This window comes from Thunnus maccoyii, chromosome 7 (assembly GCF_910596095.1).
Source record: "Thunnus maccoyii chromosome 7, fThuMac1.1, whole genome shotgun sequence".
Taxonomy (NCBI): Eukaryota; Metazoa; Chordata; class Actinopteri; order Scombriformes; family Scombridae; genus Thunnus; species Thunnus maccoyii.
In genome coordinates this window covers 24,153,388-24,172,787 of record NC_056539.1, presented here as the reverse complement: position 1 = coordinate 24,172,787, position 19,400 = coordinate 24,153,388, and the positions used below count along the sequence as shown (strand labels likewise).

General features: G+C 40.9%; 1 protein-coding gene and 1 non-coding gene across 3 annotated transcripts in view; one reads left to right on the top strand and one right to left on the bottom strand.

Moving 5' to 3' along the window:
• The window catches only part of hmcn1 (hemicentin 1), an 86,586-nt gene that overhangs the window by 36,923 nt on the left and 30,263 nt on the right, over nt 1-19,400 (top strand). For both annotated transcript variants that reach the window (XM_042416599.1, XM_042416598.1), the window contains exons 16-40: nt 187-378; nt 468-563; nt 2,212-2,339; nt 2,463-2,607; nt 4,213-4,325; nt 5,588-5,747; nt 5,985-6,156; nt 6,812-6,939; nt 7,435-7,686; nt 8,064-8,159; nt 8,395-8,589; nt 8,702-8,832; nt 10,513-10,660; nt 10,912-11,038; nt 11,136-11,290; nt 11,430-11,708; nt 12,604-12,885; nt 14,377-14,485; nt 14,576-14,745; nt 14,997-15,151; nt 15,733-15,856; nt 16,024-16,125; nt 17,051-17,227; nt 17,410-17,561; nt 18,151-18,274. In XM_042416599.1, coding sequence (XP_042272533.1) covers nt 187-378; nt 468-563; nt 2,212-2,339; nt 2,463-2,607; nt 4,213-4,325; nt 5,588-5,747; nt 5,985-6,156; nt 6,812-6,939; nt 7,435-7,686; nt 8,064-8,159; nt 8,395-8,589; nt 8,702-8,832; nt 10,513-10,660; nt 10,912-11,038; nt 11,136-11,290; nt 11,430-11,708; nt 12,604-12,885; nt 14,377-14,485; nt 14,576-14,745; nt 14,997-15,151; nt 15,733-15,856; nt 16,024-16,125; nt 17,051-17,227; nt 17,410-17,561; nt 18,151-18,274 — 3,912 coding nt within the window. The remainder of the gene's footprint in view (nt 1-186; nt 379-467; nt 564-2,211; nt 2,340-2,462; nt 2,608-4,212; nt 4,326-5,587; nt 5,748-5,984; nt 6,157-6,811; nt 6,940-7,434; nt 7,687-8,063; nt 8,160-8,394; nt 8,590-8,701; nt 8,833-10,512; nt 10,661-10,911; nt 11,039-11,135; nt 11,291-11,429; nt 11,709-12,603; nt 12,886-14,376; nt 14,486-14,575; nt 14,746-14,996; nt 15,152-15,732; nt 15,857-16,023; nt 16,126-17,050; nt 17,228-17,409; nt 17,562-18,150; nt 18,275-19,400) is intronic.
• Nucleotides 13,910-13,991, bottom strand: trnas-aga. The gene has a single exon. It is a non-coding gene; the product is annotated as a tRNA-Ser (tRNA).

The window sequence follows — 19,400 nt, the reverse complement described above, 5'->3', positions numbered from 1 at the left end:
AATTCTATGTTTGCATATTTTTGCTGTTGTGCAAATAAATTCCTCTATACATCTGGTCCTAGAATCAGTAGTGAACAACCCAAGCTTACATGATGGACAGCTTGATTGTCTGTAGAATGCAATACAGATGGATGGGTGTCCCCTAAACTTTATGACCCCTGCCATCTTCATCCTTGACCACTCCAGCTGCACCCAAGTTCACACGAGAGCCGTTAGACGTGGCGGCGGATATCGGCTCCAACGTGACCCTGCCGTGCCACGCCGAAGGTTACCCTGCACCAAAGGTCACCTGGAGGAGAGAGGACGGTTCGTCCCTTTTCAACAGGCCCCGCGGACACAGCACTATGACTCAGAACAGGGGAGGTCTACATATCACCAGTGAGTTTATTAGTTAGATATGTGCGTACACATTACACATATGCAGTAAATGCTCTGGGTTTAAACTTTTCTGTTCCTCTCTATGTCAGACCTGTGGGTTGAAGATGAGGCAGTATATGTCTGTGAGGCTCATAATCACTTTGGCAGGATCCAGACCCAGGCCAGCATCACTGTGACTGGACTAGGTAGGTGCAACATTTAAAATGAAATGTCTTGTCTGTCTGGATGGTTTCTCTCCCTCTATGAACAAAAAGTAGAGGTTTTTTATCTTGAAATAAAAGCAAGTATTAACAGTGTGATTATGTTAGACAGGGAGCTGGCATAGTGATTTTTATTTGCATATGATTGATTGTTTCAATGTATAATCTCTAGGGGGGATTTGGTAATGGTGTGCATGCATTAAGTTAAATGGAGAGTGAAGGAATACAGAACTGTAGCTGAACAGAAAAAGTGCCTCCTTTGAAGTTCTTTTGCACTTCAAAGACCCATGGCTTTGGATCACAAAATGCATACACACACTCACATATGCTTGCATTCCTTTTTGTAAGATATGCGTTTTTGTGAGCCTTTTCATTCGTTGACATAGATCATATCTCCATTCCATGTCCAGTACATTTTCTAAAACAACATACAGTACGTACGAGTGCCTATATCCATCTGTAGGTCTTCGTGCATGTGTGTGGGTTTCTGTTTCAGTCTTTACACGTGAGTGTAAGTTCATTAGCACATTTCGGTGGGTGTGTTTGAACACATGTGCCTTGTTAACCACTGTTTCTGTTTCACTGTTTTTCTACAGTGGAAACACTCTGAGCTCTTATATGTGGGCCAAAGGTTAAAAAGTACAGACCCACCCAGATGTCATATATTACTGCCCCACTGCCCCAATTCCCTACTGACAGCGTTGTCTCATAAGACACACGCCCAATGCAGAAGCACATGAACAGTAGTTTCTTTTCGACAATAATGGAAGTAGAGTGCAGGGAAGTTGGCGTGTCCATGGTGTGTGTGTGTGTGTGTGTATGGGTGTCTGTGTGTGTTTTTGTGTGTGTGAGTATGTAATCCCAGTACAGTCAGGGTGGTCATCACATTTCCCGGGCCAACACCCTGTTGTCTGTCACAGCCCCCGCAGATGATATCACCATTGTCCATGTGAACACAGCCAAACCATTTAGGCAAAATGTGTTGTCCAAATGTAAGCGTGTGTGTGTGTTCATGTATGTGTTGTGTAAAAGTATGCATATGTGAGGGAAGAAAGGAGTGTGTCCAAACTTTAAGCAGCTGTGGAAAATGTATACTGTATATGCTGCATTGTTAATGTGTTTATAGCAACCAAGCATTCTCTATTCATCTCACTGTACACACACAAACAAACACATATGTGCTTCCAGAGGTAAAAGCCTTTGCACACCAGTCCGTTATGTCCAGTCTGTTATGTTCATTATATTTACACACTCATTTTTAAAGGTTAGGTCATCAAAGGTCAGGTTAGGTCATCAAAATGCTGAACACTGAGGCTGTTCTGCATTTAATAATGAAATTCAGCAAGAGAGAATTCTGGTTGAAGGATGATGTGTTTTTGTGTGAAGGAAGAACTGGATTGCAGTAATTGTTTGGATTGTGCTCTCAAAGGCACTTGATCTTTGTGTGCATTTTCTTTTCATCTCTGTGCAGAGAACAGGCTGTTACCCACATGCTGTAATTCTCAACTGTATCAAATAGCTCCTCACTGCTGACATGAATATACTTAATCATTTTCTTGAATACTTTTCTATTGTTCTCTCAGCCTGTTTTTCTGACTTAAGCTCTGTATAATTGTTTGCATGACATCCGCAGTCTCTCCGGTCATTGCGATGAGTCCGACTGTGCTCAGTGTGATCGAGGACCAGCAGGTGACTTTGCCCTGTGTGCTGCTGGCTGGGAATCCATTGCCTGAGAGGCAGTGGCTGCACAACTATGGCATTGTAAGAACTCAGACACGCAATGGATAGAAGTCACAGTTTTTACATGTCCTACAATGGATTTACTCTGCATTTGAGTTAATAACCATGATTTCATTTAAACCTATTTAATCTACAATTTGTCAGGTGACTTCCGACCAGTATGTGACCGTGAGGAGGGATGGCAGTCTGCACATCGAGAGAATTCGGCTGGACGATGCAGGTGACTACACTTGCTTGGCTGAGAACGTCGTTGGGGCCACCAACCATACCACCACTGTCAACGTCCATGGTAATGTATAAAACATACATACAACTCAACTACACACAGACATGTACAGTATGTGCACAAATCTATTGAATAGTTTTTAAATGTTTATAGGTACCTTGTGGAGGATTTTTAAACACCTGTTGAACCCGTATTTCTCATGTTCCAGTAAACACACACACAAAGATGTACACACTACAAGCTTTGGCAAGGTGTCAATGTATGGGGTAGTAATGCAAATGTAGAGGACATGTTAGTGTTAAGTTGGAATATCACAGCTAATAAGCTAATCCAACATTTTTGGAGATTTTACTTCTCAATGGAAACATCTCATCAGTTGGCAGTGACGCCATCACCTCTAATTGTCCAATGTGCTGGTAAATTAAACTCAAAGTTACTCAGAAGGCTGGCTTTATCTGTCAGATTAAAGGTGCAAGAAGAATATTTATGACATCCCATGGTTTTACACAATTCCACATATTGGCAATTGAAGGCAATAATTCGCCTTTAAAAAGTTTCAGTGCGCCAAAAAGAGGAGAAGCAGAGAAGAGAAAATCCCAAGCTTATGCTTTTGTTGAAACAATCCCAGTTAAAATGAAATTAAAATGCCATAAACCCTTTTCACAGCAGACATTTTGACATGTCATAGTAGGAAAATAACAGGTGCAATTCATAACATTAATGATGGCTGCGTTACACTTCCACAGCCATTTCCAGGGTCCTGGTATTGTGCATGCCGACTCACTGGGACACTAGTACTGAGCCATCGTTAACGTTATTGATTACATCTATGCTTTTCCTGCTATGACAAGTCAAAATGTCTGCTAGTGTTTTATGGGATATGAAATGTCTCCTCTCTCTTTTCCTTCTCTTTTTGGCTCTTAACCTCATAAATAGGATTATATTTGAGGTTGCACTAAAACCAGGAGCAGCTGAGGGTAATGACAGAGTTTGGAGCACAGTGAGAAGGAAAAATGTGTTCTCCATTTATACTAAAGTCAGTCATTGCCAGATTCTACCAACACAAATAGGAATCATCCATAGCGTGTACGTAAAAGGCAGTGGCTCCCTCACTTCTTGAAATTAGGCCAGTCCATTTTAGATGTAAACACACAGAACACTGAACATTTACACTATGTAGATCAGTGTACAGTTCAGTTAACCATAACATTAGAAATACTTTGCATGGAAGCTACATAATCTGAATCACATGCAAGAAGTGCTGACAGAAAACCTCCATGCAACAATCACTTGAATATCCAAACCCGTTTTTCAGTGATGTCTGTCATAGTTCACGAGATTTTCAGTTAAATCACTTTTCTTTTTCTTTTCCACAAAGATGCTCCAAGCCTCAAAGGGCTGATCTTTTCTGCAGAGACAGAGGTCATAACAAAGCAAAAAAGACAGATAATGAATAAGGGAGAGAAAGAACAAGAAAGGGAAGAGTAAGATAAATGCAATACCCATACAGAATACTGTATCTTCAGTTAAGTACAGGTTTTCTCCAGATGTTTTTGAGAGACACAATCCAAAAAGAGGCAGATTTTGTAAACACTTAATGAAAGTACAGTATGTACGCACAAAAACATTGGAATAACTGTTCTGTGTTTTGTATTGTACTGTTTTCAGTGATTCCTACCATTCAGTATGGTCCTCAAGTGTTCAGCACCATTGAGGGAACACCCATCTCTCTGCCCTGCCGAGCCAGTGGAGAACCGACCCCTGAGATCACCTGGTCTAAGGTCTGTATTGGCATAACCCCTCTGAGTATAAAGTAAGCCAATGTAAGAGCCAGTAATCTGGTTGCTGCGGTGTACTGTTTTCCTATCCCTGAAGACCTTATTTTTCCCCCTATGAACATAGAAATAATAAAAAGGGAATAGAAGGAAAACCACATGAGACGAGGGTGTAAGCGAATCAATAAAAAAAATGCGGGCCAAAAGTAGAACAGCCAAGATTTCTGGCCACATCTCACCTGGTGAAAGTTAAATTTGATTTGATTTGAGATGAGACTCCACATCAAGCAGTATTAGAAAATATCTATCGCCAAAGAAAGCAATGTCATGCCATTCCAAAATCATGATTTTTCTTTGAGATGTTAATACATCCAAGAGCATTTTAGGACTCCTGACTCCCATGTGGGTTAGTGATTGCTGTTATGAAGCTCATTCAAGCAAGCAATGTGTAGTATTTGTGCAGTGTTTATGTGTGGTTGTGCAGTTTTGGGCTTGATTGAAAGACTGCAGATGTGGATTCAGTATTTATCTTTCTCCAAGGCTACATGTCCTTGTGTTGTTTTGTGTCAAAGGTCAGGTAGCTATATAGATTTTAGTACAATGCGGACTCCATTGAACACTGGGAAGACATTATCACACGGGAAAATACCTGTGTGAGGGCAAATCTGTGTTCCTTATGTGCTCCTCCATGAAATCAGCTCTACCTGCGTCCATTGGCTTGAACAGTGTTCTCAGCGTTTACATGAGCATTTTTGTGTGTTAGTGTGTAGTATAAGCCAGTGTGTTTATGTGTACGCTCCCTCCCTCTTTTCCATCTTTTACACTAGTTTCTCGGCGTTGTAAAAGCGATGCTGTTAAAGTGAACAGGACTACAGGGACATATGAAACTAGATCCAGCTAAGTTCTGCACCAGCTGTTAAAATGTGATTCCCTGTGATTTCTTTTCTGTTCTCTATAACATCAATCATGTCAAATCAAGTTAGTCATGTCAAATCTGAAAGGACAGCTAAGAGATGACACATCCCTGATGCACCAGCATCACATTTGCTTCGTGTTTTGGTTCATTTGATTCATTTTGTCTTTTTTTCGTTTTGCCTTTTTTTTAACAGCAGGGAAAAAATTCAAATAATAAATTCGAGCACACTTAATAGGCCAAACCACACATCCTTTTTGGTCTTAACTCTCTCCTGGACACCTTGTCAAGTAAAGTTAAGTTATTGAATTGAGCTCTGGCCCCTGCTCTTTACCCGTTATGATTTGTTTTGTAGGGTGGGGAGCTGCTGAACTTGGGTGGTCCAGCCTTCGCCCTGGATTCTGACGGCAGCCTGCTCATCACCTCGCCCTCTGGAAATGAGACTGGAGAGTTCATTTGCACAGCTACCAATGCTGCCGGCTATGCAACCAGGAAGGTTCAGCTCACTGTCTACGGTAAAGACAGAGGCTGGATATAGTTTGTAGAAAGAAGCAATATTTTAGTGTCAGGGTTTACCTTGTTCATGTGCAGAAGCAGTTTCTTAAGGAGTGTTATTTAGGAGTGTTATTATTCTCTATGTCATATTATAACTCTATGTTGGCAATGATGGAGAAATGTGTTTGCAGAAAATCTTTGTTTCTTTCTTTTTGTCATTAACTCACTATCTGGCCTGCCCATGTATGTAAATCCAGTCCGCCCGAGATCCGGTGCAAATGCTGGAGGCGCCGGAGGCTCCACGGAGCCATCAAGGATGTCAGTGATTCAGGGTGAAGATGCCATTTTGCCATGTGAGGTCCACAGTGTCCCCCCGCCCACCATCAGCTGGGCCAAGGAGAGGCAGCTCATCTCCCCTTTCTCCCCGAGGTGAAACACACAAACTCAACCACGCACAATGATAATGTTTTCTGTGGCAATCTCACAACCCCTTGTACAACGCTGGGATATTTCTGCTATTTTTTCACTAACATTGGCGCTATATTTTCTCATTCTTAATTAAATGCAGCAGTGCAAACACACACCATAATTCAAGCTGAGAGCCCCAGCACAGACAAAATACCCCCCTATGAAATCTATTTTCCATTAACTCTCAATAAACATTTAGCCAAATCTTATGATCTTGTCTGCAACCTCGAAATAAGAGTTATATTTTGTTATTCTAAAAGACAGCCTCTATGTTGTCTATGTCTTGATTGCTGTGCTCTGTGCTCTTTGAACTGTTCATTACCTCAGGGTATAGTTTGTGGTTTTATAAGATGACTGAGTAATCATACTCTTCTCTGTGATCTGTTGTACCTACTGTGCGTCTGCCACAGAAGCTATAAATGCGGTTGATGGTGGATTAGTAGGAATTACTGAGTATCTGTTTACAGTGATGACTGAATAAGTCATTGAGTGGAAAAAATCCAGGAGTATGTGTTCTTATTTTTCATTGCCAAGAATGATTGCCAGTCACACTATATCACTTTACGGTTTCATTTATTTCTGTTTGTGTATGTGTGTGTGTGTGCGTTCCTCCCAGGCACACTCAGCTTCCTTCAGGCTCAATGAAGATATTGGAGACCAGACTGTCAGATAGTGGACTGTATGTGTGTGTTGCCTCCAACATTGCCGGCAACCTGACACAGTCCATTCAGCTAAGTGTTTTGGGTAAGTTCAAAAGATCACAAATACTAACAAAGAAGCAAACATTTCATAATGTTATCATGGGTTACTGGTCAGCATTATGCATTTTTTCTATCAGGAATGTAAGAACTCCTGGGGAACTGGTCAACAAACAACATTTCTAAGTAGGTTTTGAGGTACTATCGAAAGATCACATTATGAAAGATGCAATAATTTGGATCAGAGTTGCTGACTGAATGCATAAAGTTTATTATTTTCATCCATTAGCTTTCATGTAATTGACTCTGATGTAGCTGAACAGCATTTTAAAGTCAAAATGACTTATTCAATACTCGTACATTACTAAAATGAGAGGTGCAGCCCAGACATACTCTCATTTGGGATGACATAGTTGACAGCAGCACACCAATTTATTCTAACTAAACTTCCAAGCTGACGCCCTGTGTGATGAATAACATGCAGGTTCAGATGAGGCACTCAAGGCTTAGTAAATCTTGATTTCTGTCATCTGACCTTCAGTGCCACCTAGTATCCAGGCTGGCCCCAGGGTCATGAAGGTACAGGTGGGTCACCATGTGGAGCTACCATGCGTAGTGCGAGGGGTCCCAGAGCCCACCATTGCCTGGACGAAGGATGATAAGAAGTATCCGGTGTCACCTGGCGGCAGCCTAGCATTTAGCCACGTGCGGCTGGATGATGAAGGAACCTACACCTGCACTGCATCCAACACTGCAGGCAGAGACGAAGCTCGGGTTCAGCTTCAAGTGCAAGGTTGGTTTCAGTTAACCTCTGTGTGTTTAATGCACTCATGTTGTCAAACTGTAAGAGTTGTATATGTCTGCTTAACGGAGGACAAAAATGAATGTCCCAGTCTAACTACCTTGTTCCTTTAGTTTCTGGTTGTTTAGTAGGTAATGATTTTCAATTATTTGAAAGCATTGCAAGGCACCTGTACTGTATTGATTGGGTTTGCAGCACAGCTTCTATTTTCATTAAAAATGCTAAAGTAAGAGCTCAGTTTGCAGTTCTTTATTTGAATGAAGACCGGTACAATAAGGTGCAACTATTTTTAAGATACATGCCAAATCTGTTACAGTTGCATAGTAGTGTGTATTCATCATTGATTATTTATGTATGTGTATTTTCAGTGCCCCCTGTAGTCGAGGTACTAGAGCCTCCTTTCAATAGTCCCCTGCAGGAAAGAGTTGCAAACCAACGTATTGCTTTCCCCTGCCCTGCCAAAGGTACAGTAGTGTTTCCACATATGCTTTAATATCATGAAGAAGAATTCACGGATTTCATTATCCTGTTAAAGCACTTCTATTGAAAGATATACTAAATATTCTTTTACATACAAGCACATACTATACTTTCACAAACAATGTTGATTATATCAAGTACAATACAGTTTCCTCTAAATGCTCTCATGCTAATGGTTTGGGCTTCTTTTCTCTTTTTCCTGCCTTTTTCTCCCTCCAGGTCTTCCCAAACCAGTGATTCGGTGGTCGCGTAATGGCCAGGAACTGACGGGTAATGAGCCTGGTGTGTCCATCCTGGAGGATGGTACACTGCTGATTCTGGCCTCAGTGTCACCGCTGGACAATGGAGAATACGTCTGTGCTGCTGTCAATGATGCTGGATCCACTGAGAGGAAGTACCAGCTCAAAGTCAATGGTGATTGACCTGTTAAATGTGCTCAGAGTCATCTTCTGACACGTATGTGCATCTCTACTAAAACATCACCTGCTAATATTATATATAATAATAACATTCGATGCCTCCACAGTGCCCCCAGATTTCCGTGGCAGTGATACATCAGGCAATGTGACCGTGGTCCTGAGCCAGCCTACCAGCTTGGTGTGTGATGTCACAGGAAGTCCAACCCCAGTTATCACCTGGTACAAGGATGGGATTCCTGTAGGTGAAATCACATACGACTGCTGCTCCTAATATAAAATGTGACAGTTGTCTTTCATGTTTATAACTGAGTAGATCTTTTTTTTTCTATTTCTAGTGTGTGTTGAAATGTTTATTCTTTTAAATGTAAATACATCAAAGACATGGGGAGTAACAGCCTGCCTTATAATACGCATAACATAAACTTAAACTGCAGTCTAATAAGTCATCTACAAGAATTGGATCTCCACTGGGGTGAATCGACATGTAGCCTAATGCATAAAAGTAAGAAATTATATTGATCTTTCCTTTCATTAATGGAAATAATCATAAAGTTGAATGAACTCTGATCACAGGGTACACCGTCCAAGAGAACAGACTTCAAACCACTATGGATACTGTGTGTGTGTGTGTGTGTGTGTGTGTGTGTGCAGGCTCGTAAAAAAGACCAACTTAATAAAAGGCCAGCCATGGTGGCCACATGCTCAAGGCTGTGATGACAGAATAATTATGATTAACTGATATGAGAACAGAGCATTAGCACATTTTGCATCTCAATTAACTGGCTGCTTTTTAGGTCATGCTAGCGGCTCTAGAGATGGCAACTTAAGTTGGTTGGTGAATCCTACCTAATTTCCTGTAGCGCCACCAGGAGGTTGAGATTTTTGATTTTTAGTGAAATAGCTCAACAGTAACAGGATGGATTGCCATGAAATTTGGTACAGATATTCACAGTTCCAATAAATAAATTCTAATGACTTTGATGATCCCCTCACCTGCTCTCTACCACCAGCAGGTCACATATCCAGTGAATATATCTCAGCATCTCCTGGATGGAGAGGCACAAAATTTGGTACAGTTATTCATGGTCCCCAGAGGATGAATCTCACTGACTTTGGTGATCCCCTGACTTTACCTCTTGTGCCACCATGAAGTTGACATTTATGATTTGAAGTGAAACTATTGGATAGATTGCCCTGACATTTGGCATTTTTATGCCCCCTCAGGATTAATTGTAATAATTTTGATCTTTCCATCTAGCACCTCCATCAGGTGAAAAATTAAATATGTCTAATTGCTTTATTTATGGCCAAAACCCTGCAAAACTAATTCCTATCAACCTCAGTGGTGCTTTGCATTTAGTGCTAGTGAACAAATGTTAGCATGCTAGCACACTAAACTAAGATGGTCAACATTATACCTACTTTGCATGTCGTCATTGTGAACATGTTTGCATGCTGACGTTAGTGTTCAGCTCAAAGCACCGCTGTGCAGAAGTATAGCCTCACAGAGCTGATAGCATGCCTGTGGACTGTTCTTGTTGTTCTCTATGCCGCCTTAGTAATTGTTCCTGTGAGGCACAGATGGGAAAATCAGACCACTTACTTTAATCTGTTAATTATGAGCAATCTAAATATAGATTCTCTGCTCTCTTAATCTTTTTGGCTCTCAGCTACAATTGAAAACACGTTTTGTACGCTTTTAAAATTTTATTTCTCAGCTGAATATATTTTTCAGCACGGTGTAGACAATGGTTGTTTATCAACTCTGTTTGAATTGCAGAGGTGCAGATTTTTAAAAGTAGATGCTTTTATCATGATGTCTTCCAGCTTGCTCCATAATAACTGTCATGCAGCATTTCCTAAAGTGTAACTTATGTTGTTGTTTTTGCTTTTGTGTTTGATATATGTTGATTGACAGGTAGTTGCTAGTAACAGTGTCCAGATTCTTGATATGGGGAAAACCTTGAAACTACTGAAGGCAGCCACAGCAGACGCAGGCAGCTACAGCTGTAAAGCCATCAATATTGCTGGCAGCACAGAAAAAGACTTCTTCCTCGATGTACTGAGTGAGTAAAGGCAATGAGCAATCATTTATGGCAACTCCAGAAATTACAGGGAAACAGCTTTGTGGAGCCTTGTGGACATAGAGAACCTTAAATCAATTCCACATTCATGGAAAACACTTTTAATGAATGAAAGCAGCCAAATAAATAGGATTTTTTATCCAAGAGACATTCTCATTATTATTATGGGAAAGAGTTACAATGTTTTCATTATACTGCTTCAGTAACAATAATTTTCTCCTTCTCTGCCTCAGTCCCACCAACCATTGAAGGGTCAGGCTCTTCCCAGGATGTTTCAGCTATTCTCAAACAGGAGATCAGTCTAGAGTGCAAGGTGCAAGGAGTGCCCTTTCCCACAATCCAGTGGTACAAGGACAGGAAGTTAGTGCCTTTTCACATTATAATGATCAAATTAAATGAATTAACAGGGTAAACAGTCTTCCTTCAAACTTTTCCTTTTATTCTGATTTCTTTCTAGACTGGTGTTTCTTGGTGATCCTAATCTGGAAGTCACCAATAGGGGTCAGGTTTTGAGAATAAAAAGTGCCCGTCTCGGGGACCAGGCCAGGTACCAGTGTAGTGTCATGAATACAGCTGGTAAACAGTCCAAGGACTTCAACCTCAGTGTCTATGGTGAGTGTGGATTTTGACAAAGCGTTGTATTGTAAATATATAGTATATAAACATGTTCACACACCTAACATGACCAAATACAGCTGGACTGCAAATTTGAGCCACATGATCTTACTATTTTTTTTTACTGTTGTTCCAGTTCCCCCCTCCATCAAAGGTGGTAACTTAACTACAGAGGTCACAGCGCTGCTGGACACAGTAGTAACGCTGGAGTGTGAGGCACGCGGAGTGCCACTTCCCACCATCACCTGGTACAGAAAAGGAGAGGCTATCCTGTCCAACCGACAGGCTCAATACGTAGATCGAGGCCATTACCTGAAGATCCCTCGGGCTCAGGCATCAGATGCCGGCCAGTACACCTGCAAGGTGACCAGTGTGGCCGGAACTGCTGAGAAGAGCTACGAGCTGGACGTCTACTGTAAGAACCTGACATCTTACATCTGATATCTACACACATTTTCATTGTGCTGCATGTCAGCTGAACACAAATGCTATGAGAAACCTATCTTACAAATGTGATTTAGAAAATCTAGATCACGTTTTGAATCTAGAAACCACAGCTGAGGAACTCTATGAGCTTCAGCTCGTGTTGTCTCTGCATTTGCAATCCTTCTCATATGGTATGTGCTGTGCTCTGAAGCTTATTATTGTATTTATCAGAGCTTTGAAGGGAAACCTTATTATTTTTCAACGTGGACCCTATTTTCCCATCTTTTTGTGCCTAAGTGACTAATGGGGACAACAATTTTTGAAATTGGTCCAGTATTGAGCGAAAGCGCTTCAGCTGGCAGCTGCTAAACAGGCTGTAATGTAATCCGATGGAGCAATAGCACATGTACGTTTAGTGGATGTACGTCCACTAAAAGTGCTTGTTTTTGCCACTGACAGGATCAGATTGTTATTATAAGTGTCTGAAAACGTTATTCAATGGACCATACAGAGAAATAAAACTTTTTTTTTTTCCTTTCGCAAAAAGATGGGAAAAAGAGGGTCAGGTTCAAAAAGTTTCCCTTTAAGTCATTTGGTTTCACTCACAAAGCTTAAATACATTTGTAACTGTCAAGAATAATTTCAAACAGCTGTGGATCAGCAAACAATTTCATTAAAAAAAATCCTTGATCCTTGAAAAGCACCAAAAGTGGATACAGAGTTGAGGATTTGAAGCGTAAAACTATTTTACATTTTGTTGAATAATGAAAGGCTTAAGTGTTAGATTTAAAAAAAAAAAAAAAGATATCAGTCAACCAGAAAAGTCCTCCGAGCTTTAACTCTTCTTTTGTTCTGTTTCTTTTTTATGCGTCTTCCACCCCCAGTGCCTCCTACCATTACAGGGGGAGATGACGGGCCCACTGAGAGGAAAGTGGTCCTCAGTAAGCCTCTGATCCTGGAGTGTGAAGCTGGGGGCTACCCTCCCCCGTCCCTCACCTGGCTGAAGGATGGAGTTCCTGTGCGTGACGGTGAAAGTGTCCGTGTCATCGAGCAAGGGAGGAAGATTGAAATCCTCTCAGCCACAGTCTCAGACTCAGGACGTTACGTCTGTGTGGCAACCAGCATCGCTGGGGAGAAGGAGGTCAAGTACGACGTCAGGGTTTTAGGTATGTAAGCACACAAAAATAACTGTTTGAATTGGTATAGCCATGTACTATACTGAGACTGAAATGTATAGCACACATGCCTCATGTGGGATTATTTAAGTTTTACATTGTCACTGTCAGGCAGACCCAAATTAATTTCATGGGAAAACAAGTGGACTATCTATGCATCCAAACATACATACTTTTTAAATTTGTAAAATATAACATTTCAAGGAGGTTGGCCTGCTTGTGCATTTGCATGTTGTGGCAATATAACAATTCTACATCCTTGGAATGACCTTACTGTTATCTTCACATCAATTTATTTTTAGTTATTGCTGAGGTGCCCCGCTTCCCTGTTCTACTTCGGTGAACCTCAGTTCTAGTTTGTTTTTGAGTCAAACTGTTTTCAGTAATGAAAATACAAAGATATTAGTCTTCCTGCATAGTAAGTGAACAGCAATTGAGCATTTAGTTTATCAGCACTACTCACTAAACAGAGCAAGTTCAAAAGCAATTAAGCCAAATATTTGATTCAGCCCTTGATAGTTAGAATCACATAAGAGAGGAAAGATTTAATAGAAAGTTGTTACCTGAAGTGGCCACCCTGCTTTAATAGCCGTTTAGAGCCAGGATATTTGTTCAGGACTGAGCCAAACTGTAATATGTAGCATCATGTGACTTGAGCAGTCATTCGACATCAGACACTATCCTTAAAAGCACTCTGAATATGGCTCCAAGTTGGACTTTTTAAGAAAACTAGTGTGAGTAAAAATACACTATGAATATTTTGCTTTATGTATGTTTACCTCTAACTCTTCCACTGTGCTTATCAGTAAATGCCAGAGGAAGACGCTATTTTCTGGTTATGTTTTTTTGAATTTGCCTCAAATGGCACAGTGGTTATGTAACATTGAGTGTAGGTAGGAAGTAGCCTCTCTGATATTTTAGTCTCTTTGAGCACAGCTAATCACTCTAACAACTACAGCCTGGCATATGTAGTTCATTCTTTTTACAATTTGTGACAGCTGGGAAAACGTTGTGCCGTTGTCGGCAGGATTCGAACCTGCGCGGGGAGACCCCAATGGATTTCTAGTCCATCGCCTTAACCACTCGGCCACGACAACTCATGTGTAACATGAGCTGATACTGTTGCTCTCCGCCGGTGCTGTGGCTATCTACACCATGTGTGCATTCCACATGGGAAACTGACACCTGCCATTTCACTGTGGCTTTGCATATCTGACTGCTATACTCACATGTAGAGTAAGACCTCTTCACAAATACCAGAGAATCTAGTTCTATACATTTGGGAGCAAGAAGGGACCCCAGCCACAGGATTTTGTCTTTAAAATCCTCATTTTTACTGATCTTCTCTGATATTGATATTATCTACAGCAGAAAAAGAGGGATGATAGAGAAGTTATTGAAAACTCATGGACTGAGGTTTTTTCAGTGTTAATTATATGTAAATATAACTTCAAAATAACAAAGATTTTTTTTCGTTCCTAGTGCCTCCTTTTATTGATGGAGGAGATGATGTGACAGACAGCACGGTGATCATCAACAGTCCTCTGGAGCTTGAGTGTCAAGCCACTGGAGCACCTGCACCTGTAATCACGTAAGACCTCCGTCTCCTGTGTGCTTGCAAACACACATAAACACATGCAGGCATACAAGCAGAGTCACTGTAACGATATCTAAATTGCAGGTGGTATAAGGATGGAAAACCAGTCAGGCAGGGTGAGGGGTTGCGGGTTGCAGCCAATGGGCGGCGACTGATTGTTTCCCGCGCTCAGGTCTCTGACACAGCTCGGTTTCAATGTGTGGCCACCAATGAAGCAGGAGACCATGAGAGGGACTTCAATGTGGTTGTCCATGGTAATGCTTTGTCATGTACTTTGTAGTTAAATGAAGCAATTGTTTTCTGGCTACAAATGAGGAATCATCTCAGTAGTTTTGCATATGTTGTAATTGTAATACATGGAATTTATACTCTCTAAATGCAAGCCACAGAGAAGCTCCCACTTTGGGTAAATATTGCTTTCTGCCTTTTTGTAATTTGCTTTTTTCCTAACTTCCTGTTGTAAAGTGTTTCTAAGAAAGTAAGTCTATCCTCGGCACCTTTCCAGTTCCTCCATCCATTCGTACCAGTGGGCCTGCTGAGCGTGCAGTGGTTCTCCACAAAGCCATCAGTCTGGAGTGCATCTCCAGTGGAATCCCCCCTCCCAGCATTACCTGGCTTAAAGATGGCCGACCTGTTGACACAACACAGGAGCACCTCAAGGTTTGTTTACTGATTGGCTGAGTATTAATTCGTTATTTCTATTCTTTTATTTTTTGGCATTTTAGCCTTAATTTGACAGATTAAAGTGTAAGGAGACAGGAAACATGGCTAGAGAGAGGAGTAAGACATGCATCAAAGGTCCGCAGCAAGAAATTGAAACACAGATGTTGCAGTTATGTTCTACGTGTGGTGAAGTAGGCAACCGGGGCACCCCATTAATTCATTATTTTGATAAGATAATGCCATTGGAGTAGGTACAGCTTCAGTGCCATACATGCAGACGCTGCTGCTGAAATACACAACAAACATTACTGAATTTCACCTGGATTGATAAAAAAAATAGTATTTTGTTGCAGGATCCAATTAGATAGTTGCATTGCTACAACACAATACAAAAGAAAAAAATAGGGCACTGCTCTATTTTCTAAAATTACAATATGTTTACAATGACAATGCAAAACAGATGTCTTCTGATATGTAGAATATACTTTTATACTCACATTTTAACATGAAAAGTAATTACCAGTCTGTGTTCCATGTGTCGTGTGTGTATGTGTGCGTGTGTGTGTGTTTGGTCACAGCTGGAGTCGGCAGGCAGAACGCTAAAGGTCACCGATGCAAGACTAGAGGATTCTGGGAGATACACCTGTCTGGCCACCAATGCAGCTGGCGAAGCTCAACAGCACATACGGCTCAGTGTCCATGGTAACTTATTAGATACACACAGGACTCTCTCTGTCTGTCCGTGTCTCACTCATCTTAATCTCTTCACTGTTCCTTCTTCTTTCTGTATCAAGGGGACTAAGTGGAAATATGAGAATATAACCAGATAAATGATTGCTCTTGTGTATAATACTATGTGTGTCCCTCAGAGCCTCCCAGTATCCACAACTCTGGAGAGATCATCAACCAGACCATCTTGTCGGGCTTTCCGACAGAGCTTGAGTGCAAGGCCACAGGCAGCCCATTACCTGGTAAGACAGCTCACAAACTTCCTCCGCCATCCCGCTGTGCTCACTCATAAGTTATAGTGCGTAGTTTCCTCTGACCAATGAGTCCGAATTGGCTTCGCTGCCACTTTTCTTATCTTTACCCATTAATGGAACAGCAGAAAATTGATCTCAGATGACTCCCTACAGGCAGCTTTTCTCTCTTCCCATTGCCTTGCAGATAAGCGGTCACATTCCAGTGTAATTGAAGACTCTTTTCTTGGGATGTTACTGTATTTTTACAGCAGTTGTTTCACTCCAACGGTCTGAAATATGTGAAATCATGTTACATGTGAAAATATTTTACTAGGAATTTATTTAAATTCTATTTAAACTCCTAGAGGTCTTTGCTTTTTGACTCTTTGCATGATTTAACAATAAAAAACAAAAACATGAAGAAAAAAAAAACACATAAACAATACTCTCTTTGTGTCTTTGTGCCATTACCATGTCCTCACAAATTTTACAACCCTAAATACAAAATATTATTACTTGTTTTTGAAGAACTAAATGGTAAAATAGGGCAAAATACGTCTCTCTGATCTGCCTCCCTCCTCACCCTCCAGACATTTTATGGTCAACTGGGAATCATATGTTTACTATTCTTCTAGGGTTAAAACGAAATATTGTGAAGCAGCTTTTAGTTTTTATGCACATATGTCTGGAACAAATGTTTACAAGGTCTGAGATCTGCTCCCTTTTAATTCTTTTTAGATCAAGGCTACAACATCTCTGCTTTTTGTTAAATTTGGTGTTGTATCTGCACTGCAACCAAACTCCAACTCTTATTCCTTTGTCTATTATTTTTCTTTTCAGTTATGTGTTCAATGTGTTTTATTCTTCTTTTAAATACAGTTGTTAAACTTTTTTTGCATTATGATGAGCACTCTGAATTGTCATTGTGCCTCAGCTATTACCTGGTACAAAGATGGCCGACCTCTGACAAGTGCAGCTGGGGTGACTATGCTGAAGCGTGGCCAAGTGCTGGAGATTGAACGGGCTCAACTGTCAGATGCTGGATTATACAGATGTGTAGCAGTCAACCTGGCTGGAGTTGCAGAGATATTCCACAACCTGCAGGTGTTCGGTGGGTGACTTATTTCTTTTTTTACATAGAGGTATATGATCCTTTAGTCATGATCACTCAGCCGCAGGGCAGGTCATGCACGTGTGTGTGTGTGAGGAATTAATGAAGGAGAATATTTGACAGCTGTTGTCTGCATCTGTGCAATAGATCTTGACCATTTCCTTCTTTCTTGTGCTTTGCAGTGCCTCCGGTCATCTCCAGCCGAGGTGGCACAGTAACAGTGGTGGTGAATGAGGCCGGTAAACTGGAATGTGAGGCCACTGGTGTTCCCTTACCCAGCCTCACATGGCTCAAAGATGGCAGCCCTGTGGCAAGCGTATCTCATGGCATACAGGTGATAAATTAACCAATTCATGTTTGAATTAAGTAATGAGTTATTTTTTGTGCCATGCAACTTGCAAGTGCCTAAGCTCAAACCTGGGCTGTGTCCGAAATCACTCCATCATTTGCTCATTCACCACTCGCTGTATAATAGACACTCTGTAGTTTATGCAATAGTGAGCAGACAAATCACTTATGAATCACTTGCAGTTGTAGAGTTGCACAACAGTAATTTTTGCATCTTATATTAAAGGCACAAACATAGCATTATGGGATTTTTAGCAGAAAATAGCTTCATAGCTTCAATAACTTCATTCTATTGTAGGAATTTTTGAGGGCACTACATAATACTTACATTTCACATATACACATATACAGTATATTAAACAGGGTGTTAATTCAGCTTCAAGTTTGTGATGGGGTTTAATCTGGTAAAGGTCTCCTCAAGTTGTGATATTTTGAGAGTTTCATTACACTGTTTTTTTTTGCAATATATCAAACGTTATACACACACATTACTGTATATTCCTTCAGTTGTATGGCGCATGGGTCAAAAAGTAATGAGTAATCTGTAGGTTTGTTGATGGCTGTTTCCCTTTCAGGTGTTGTCTGGTGGCAGAGTGCTGTCTCTGAGCAGCGCACAGGTTAGTGATACAGGCAGGTACACCTGTGTGGCCGTCAACGCCGGAGGAGAGCAACAAAGAGAGTACGACCTGAGGGTTTATGGTGAGTCAATCACCATTTGTCAGTTGTTGTTACTGACATGTACTGCATATATACAACTGTACTGTACATACAGGTACACAGAGGGTACAATTTGTGAAAAAAATTAGAGGGGTGGGTGTTTTTGAAATGTTTTTATTCATGAAAATAAATCAGAACCACAGTGGGCCTACATAGACTATGAAGCCTATTAGGCTATTTAGATTATCATTTATAAAATAATTATGAACTTAAATAAAACAATTATGAAACTTGAACTTGACGACTGCATTTGCAGGAATGTTTTAATCCATTTAAAAAAAAAGTTTTCTTGTCTTGTCCTTTCCTCTTGCCGACACATAGGACATGTGATCATATACAACAACAAAAAAAGGGTAAATGCTAATTTAACATGGCAGAATTAAATCCCCCAACACTCCTTTCAGTACTGTGGATAGCGCCACTCGGCCAGACGTGCCAATACACTTAATGTCATTCTTGCAAGTCAGTGTTTAATTCAGCTCTATGCACAGCATGCAACAAACTTCAATATTGAATAGAAAAAAATCAGTACATGCAATAGCACAAAGTAATGTCATCATAAAAATAAATAGGCTACAGTAGATTCCTACTTGTCAGACTAAGAAACAATCTGCTTTGATGACGAACTTCTTTTTATGCTTTCCTGTGGAGGGGTCATACATGGTATGTCACCCCTCTTTTACCCACATCTCTGCAAATCTCCGAGCAGGGAAGGAGGCAACCCCTGCTCCATTTACTGCGTCATCACGGAGCCCAGACGCCGTGTCATTTCTCTTGGCACACGAGCGCGAGTGCTGTCAATGAAAGTCCATTTCTGATTTTATTGTTGTTTGCACTGTAGGCTGTTCTCACATTGCAGCCCTTTTTTAAATAGCCTATTTTTATTTGAGATATTTTATATGGTCTATGGGTGAAGCGGCATAAATCACAATGTGGGGGATACACTTTCATCTCCCCCAGGGATAAAAATAAGTCAGCAGAGGCAGGGATATATAGACCAGAGGGGGGGCAAATCCCCACCATCCACCCCGGCAAATCGAACCCTGCATATACAACATATACATCACATACCACTACATACTTTACTTTGAGAAAGCCATGTTGTTAA